General features: G+C 43.8%; 1 protein-coding gene across 4 annotated transcripts in view; it reads right to left on the reverse strand.

The window, feature by feature from the left end:
- The window catches only part of srgap1a (SLIT-ROBO Rho GTPase activating protein 1a), an 85,523-nt gene extending 79,028 nt beyond the window's left edge, over nt 1-6,495 (reverse strand). For 2 of the 4 annotated variants that reach the window (XR_006404198.1, XM_044356788.1), the window contains exon 1: nt 5,720-6,491. Coding sequence is in view for 3 of the 4 variants with exons in the window: in XM_044356788.1 (XP_044212723.1) it covers nt 5,720-5,783 (64 nt within the window). In the remaining variant the exon portion in view is untranslated. Of the gene's footprint in view, nt 1-5,719 lie in introns of all 4 variants that reach the window. The other 2 variants (XM_044356787.1, XM_044356789.1) reach the window with 2 other exon arrangements.
- Nucleotides 6,496-6,730: the final 235 nt, after the last annotated feature.

Here is a 6,730-nt window from a genome sequence, read left to right on the forward strand (position 1 = left end):
TAAAGTTGTCCAGAAAGTAGCCAAAATCTCTCCCAAATCCTCCTTCAGCCCTCCCTTTTATGTCACTTTTTCCCCCTTCGGTTTTAATTCCTCTGTCGTACTTTCTCTCTGAGCGTAGTCCAATTCCATTAACACCCTGTACCTTCTATTAGCTAATGCAGTGGAGCTACACACTGAATCTCATCCAGCTCATTACCAGCCACTCCGCACCCACACAGGGATCCTTCTCCCTGCCTAGTGGGGGGAGTCGAATTCGGATCCAGTATTCGGAAAAGCTCAAATAGTGGGTTTTTACGAATATTTATTTCGTACAAATACTTTTTTAAATTATTTGTTATCGAGAGGAAAAAAAAAAAAAAAATCAAATAACGCGCAGGTCGAGACTCGTAGCATAGCGAGTTTACCACTGTCTCCTCATGAATGTAGCCTATAAATAGCTGCAGGTCTGTGTGTTTGGCAGAGCTGAGCATTAGCAGCGTGGTCAGCGTAGTTGTACATGGTCCAGGGTTTGAGACCCGATGAGGGAACCCTCCTTCGCAAAATGGTCTACTGAAAAACACTTATTTTAACACTTTAATATCCTAAAGTTATACGTGTAACGAAAAAGAAAAACAGGTTTGTTACGCCCATTTCCACTTATTTGAATACAAATAATTTTGCTGCCTCAACAAATACAGATACAAATACTGGGCTCTCTGTACGCCCCTAGCTCCAACACCACCAACAGAGAGATGGGACAGAAAATAGCAGCAGAACATTGCACGTGCAGCAACTTGGTCAAAAGAATGATACACTTATTTCTCAGTCTCTGCATGATTCATTCACAGGTAGAACAGCCTCAGTCAGCGTCACACTGCAGTGGGTTTGATTGGATCCTTTCTGGAAAGAAACTGAATTCACCAGTGTCAGTTACAACTGGAGACAATACACCAAGGTTCTTGTTTTGTCTTCAATTGCAACAGTGCCACTTGAATTTCAGTTCTTTGGTTCAGGGATGCGGGGGCATGGATAGGGGTTGGTTTTTGAGGGGGAGGTGAGGGGTCGGAGGGCTGCAGCAATGTCCCAGTAGCCTTTGTGGCTTCATTGAAAAGCACAGCAGGGAAAGTGAAGCCTTGCTTGTGCTCAGCAGAGTTTATTAAAACTGCAAAAAGGGGTGAGTGGCCACAGATGGTCCTGTCAATAACCATTCACCCACCCATGCATGCTGGTGCACAAGCACCAACGCCACACCCTGTGCCATACCACAAAGTGGAAATGCACTAGAGACACGCACACAGTTATAGACGGAGGGGTAGTGAAAACAGATGGTAAGTGTGTGAATGGTGTGCGACACTCTGAAGAAGTGCTCCAAGAGGCGTTGGGATTCCATTAGTCTCTCAACCTCTAACCTCCATCAACACCTCTGAGAAGCTGTTAGGACAGAGATATCGGCTGACCAGCATGAGCTAAAACTTAGCTAACTGTTGCAGCAAGTGTAAAATAGTTGCCAAAAATAGTTAAATCTGCTACTTGACATAACATATTATGGCTGTTTGGATTAATTAATGTACTTTGGCTATTGAAAACAGCAGTGGTTCACATGTTATTAGTCATTCACCTTCCGGTATCCTATTTTACTACTACTACTACTACTACTACTACTACTACTACTACTACTACTACTAACACATCTCCGGATGACTGTACATACAAAGGGAGGCACTCCATCATGTGGCTCCAGCATGGTGTTAATGGGACAAAATGTGACTGGTCACATTTTGTCAGGTCAGGTTATAGTGACAGCTCCGCACATCCTCTCCAACTCACAACTGACAGTGTTTGGTAATGAGGAAGGCGAAGGTGACATAAGGACACAGGAGTCTGACAATTGCCTTCATTTTCATAACCATTCTATTCTCAAAGGGAGTCAATTCATAAATCTGTGGAAAGATTTTAATCACTAGTGATTCTGATAATCAATACATTGTGTAAGTTGCCCGTTTTGGCAAAAGTTTCATATATAACAAAACAAGCAATTTGAAGATGCCACTTTTGGCTCGGTGATCTTTATTTGTCATTACTTTTTCCATTTTTAGCAAATACATAATCAATTAAAACAATAATCAGTAAATTACAAATCAGTTCTGACATGGGGAACATAAATATACAGTTAGTTAAGTATTCTGACCTAAAATGATTATGTTTAATATTGAATGTAATGTTGGTGCATGAAAACACTGAACTGCAACTGAATTGTTTGTCTTTCTTCCCCTGCAGAGACTGTTTGCTGAAGGACTCTAAAGCATTGCCGGTGTTTTATCATCTAAAAATGTTTTTTTTTGAGTGAGATGAGCCACAGGTACAGTGAAGAGCCTTCTTTAAATAAAGAGCAGGCAGCTTCAGCACACTATCATCATCTGGTGACACATTGTGTAACGGACAATGATCAACACATACATATTAATCTTCTGCCGTACGATTGGACAGCATTATTTCCCACTATTACTACTGTACATAAACAAAGAACTCTTAACCGCCAGACAAATATTATCATTTTGAAAGATAATCACAGCCATACCACCTCAGTTCAGCTTCCTCCCTTTAATCCCCCTGCATACAAACATGAGCAGACCACTCTCTTTGAGTATGCAGAGGGGCTTGACTCTGATTTCAAACAGCAGTGAACGCAGGTCAAAGGGGGCAGCCTTTATGATGATCTGGGAGAGAACCCCTGTCAGAGGCTCAAGGGGTCCTGCCATCAGAGTCACGACCCCCAAGTCACAAACAGCGAGCCATAGCCTGACATCAAACCGACACTTTGCCCAAGACAAAACAGGGGAGAGAGTCGCTATGCCCTGTTCCACCCGTCCACAGAAACAGAGGCACACACAGAATGCCGACATACCCACAACCTTCCCCTCGCTGGTTTAAAATGACTTCAATTGACTGTGACCGATGTGCACTATAAAGCACAAACAAATTCCACTGTCTTAACCCAATCTTCTTAATGTTTTTTTTTTGTTTTTCCAAAACAAGCCCAGCCTCGGTGTGCATATCGACTCAACAATTAGCAAGAATTAAATCCCAATGCTAGAGAGCTTTTTCAGTAACAGCACAGTTTCCCTGAATGGCCTAAATGACATCCATTTTCATTTCATCTGTGGGAGGCTATTGGAGGGTAGGCTACTTAAGAAGTGAATGTCAGCTGAATGACAAGTCGGGCCTGAGAACAGTAGCGTTAGCCATTGTGGGGAAGCTTGCAGGCAGACATGAAACACCTCACATCTACCAACTTGAATAACAATCACAATCTGCACACTGTCGCTATCATGACTTTGATCAATACTGACAGAGTATAGGAATAAAAAACGATTTGAAAAATACAAAAAAAGAGGACTGTAACACTAAATATGCATAACTGCTGGATAGCTGGATGATGGCAGACGGTGCACACGTCCCCTGTCACAATCAGGACAGAGGCTTCAGGCTATGGTTCAATGCGTAAGGTGATGCACAACTGGCCGCCAGACATGTGGAAATACTGTGGAAATTAGACCAGTTTTTACACTGTGAGACAAAGCAGATGCGGAGCAGAGGATCATGCATCAGCTCAGGCTGTTTCCTAGGCTGCTTGTTGTTCTACTTCTTGAGTAATCAGTGTCTGTTCAACAGACTCTGCCTCTGGCTATCACAGCTCCACTGCAGATGTGATCCCACTCATTATCACGCCAAACTCTCAACTCATAAAAACACTTTACAGCTGCAAGATCAGGAGCTACGCTGAAACAGAATACTTAATGTTGACTTAACACTTATTACTAAGCATTTTCTTCCACTGCTAACTAACCACTCGCATCTTAGCTGTATCCAAGCTGACAGCTATTTTTCCAAAACAAACAGGGTCTGCATTTGCAGTAGTCATCTGACCTACCAAAGACTCTCATTGTTATGCTTGCCAATGAGCATAAACACACTAAGTTTTGCAGACATGAATATGCTGTGCATGAAAATATGAAAGATAATGTTTTTCCGTGGCTAATTAGTGAATTAAACTACAGCCGAGTGATAATTTGTCAATGGTAAATGGAACACAAAAGATGAAAAAAATGTCTTTGTCCAAGAAAACAAATTTGAATTGAATTCAAACTGAATACCCGCAGGTTATTTGCCATGCAAAAAGAACAAGTACAGTTCTTTATGCAAACAGTTGAGCACAACCTGTGTGTATCAACTCTCACCAATGAAATATTTACAGTCCATGACAAGCCTCCGTGCATTAGCCTCAGAACTGAAATCTGCATCTTCTGAACTATAACTTCACACTGATTTACTGAGGCTCCGGTGGTCCAATCTAGCAACAGCTATACTCAACAGCATCAGGTTGTAGTTATTACTCCGCTGGGTTCTGCATGACAAATGGGAGGGCTTTGTCATCTCTTGTTCAGCATCCCCTATGACTGTGCATCATCCACTATTATAGGCCGAAAGCCCTTAGTCATCCTCACAGGGAGAAGGAGGGGTGCTGAACATTTCTTGCAAATGAGAGCTTCTACTCAGGAACATGCAATCTTGTAATTCCTCAAGTAGCACTGCCCCCGACCCCCGCTAACCTCCCCCCCTCCCCTCCCCTCCCCTCCCACCCTTCTCTCTCTGGATTTAAGGTTGGCTACAGGGACCTGAATAGGTGGTATTTCAGCATGCTAACAGCGCTGAAGAAAAGAGCTGGTTGGCTAGGGGCCAAATCCCCATGGTTACCCTGGAGCAGCAACTGCCTCTTTCCTGTGTTGGTTTGTCTGGGAATAAGCTACCTCTACTCTGCATGTGTGGGGAGGCTTTAAGGAGACAGAGGAGACAAGATAAGTTAGGGTGGCATCATTGTGGAGTCTTGCACACCTCTAAATCATCTACCTAAGATCAAGGCACATAGCAGTGAGTGTGTCATTGCGACATTAAGAGGGAAACGGAGACGGTACAGTTGTGTACATAAGGGCCCCAAGCCGTGAGCACCAGCTCTTCTTGAGTGCCCCTGAGCAATACACTGAATCTTCACACAGGTGTTCTGTCTGAACTTGTGCTCCTCCTTTCTTCAGTTGCATAATCCTGCTGTGGGAGCAATGCGGTAAATACAAAGTCTCACACGACTCAGTCACCAGCCTTAATGGTAACAGGTTGCTGAACACATCAGCTTAACATAAAAAAGGCACCAAACCAACTCAACAGTGAGATGTGAGATGGACCAAGGTTGGAACCAGCCTGAACATACAATCTGAACTCAGCAGGCTATATCTGGGAAAGATAGTGATATCTTTTCAAGGCTACTGGTGAATCTGTTGAGCACTTTCACTGGCTTTCACATGCAAAACTACCAAACAAAAGCCTCCGCTGAACTCAATTAACAATCTTTTTAGTTTGCTAATTAAGTTCATCCCCCTTTCAATGCATAAAACTCTTTCAATCCGACCAAGCCTGTAAAGTAATATCACTATAATGCAAGTTATATGAGGATTTTGGTGTTTTGGGCTTCATGTGTGCTTCTTTGCCTTGCAGTAAAACCCTACTAGTGGTCAAGTATTACCAACTTTTTCTTTTTTTTTTCCTCCCCAATGTATCACACCATATCACTAGCTATGACTCATTGGCAAGCAGTGATGAACTAGCCTGGTCCCAATTAGTCCCTTCCCGTCCTCCCGGTGGCTCCAACAAGCACATTTTCCAAGCGAAACATGTCACTCTCCCTCACCTTTTACTTGACTCTCGTACTCCGCGATGATTTCTTTATCCTTTTTGAACCTCGGCGTGGACATTTTCTGGCTGCTAGTGTCCGGAGCTTGTTGTAAACTTCTTCTTGTCAACAAGGGGGGATCCTACAGCAGCCGACGCATCCCACACACAGGACGAAAAAAAAAGGAAGCGCGAGATAAAAAAAAAAAAAAAAATGACACTATGAACGGATTTAACTTTGCAACAAGCTCGACTTGGAGCAAGAAGAAAACGTTTAGTCCTTCATTGTTCCTCTTCCTTCGGGATAAGCGGTGTATGTACAAGCAGGGCCAATGCGCAATCCTGCTGCGACCAATGGATCCACTCAACTAGTAGAGCAGCTCAACAGCACTGCTGCTACCACAGGAGGAGAAGAAAAAAACAATCACGCAAGTTTCAGAGCTCTCCGCCGTATCCACTGCTCTGGAAAGTAGTGCCAACAAGCCAGCCGGAGCGCATTAAAGTCGACTTCAATGTGTGCGCTTTTTGGTAGTGGTTTCCAGTTTGGACCCGCGCGCGCTCACACACACACGCACGCACGCTTCAACACACACATATACACACACTATCACCCCCTTTGGTCGTTCGCTCTCTCCCTCGACGGTTTTCTCCCCCCCAAACTCCCGGCAGGCTCAGAGGCAGACAGGGCAGGCCGACGGCAGCACACAGCAGCTGGAGCCAGGCAGGGAGAGGAGAGGAAGGAGAGGGAGGGATCTGCACACACACATATACACACACACACATACACACACGCACGCACACACACACCCAGACGCAGCTAGTGGACACCAGTGGACTGACACTCTGCTCCCAAATCTGCAGGGTGTTTTTTATATATATATATATATTTATTTATATTAGTCAGCTGTTGGAACAGACTAACCTTCACAGTGTGACTACAGGCTTCTGCAATTTAAAAAGTAATAATGAATGGAGTAAATATGCATGAGACATATTTTGGATGATTTCAGATAAACACAGACCCCTCCAA

This window comes from Thunnus albacares, chromosome 7 (assembly GCF_914725855.1).
Source record: "Thunnus albacares chromosome 7, fThuAlb1.1, whole genome shotgun sequence".
Lineage (NCBI taxonomy): Eukaryota > Metazoa > Chordata > Actinopteri > Scombriformes > Scombridae > Thunnus > Thunnus albacares.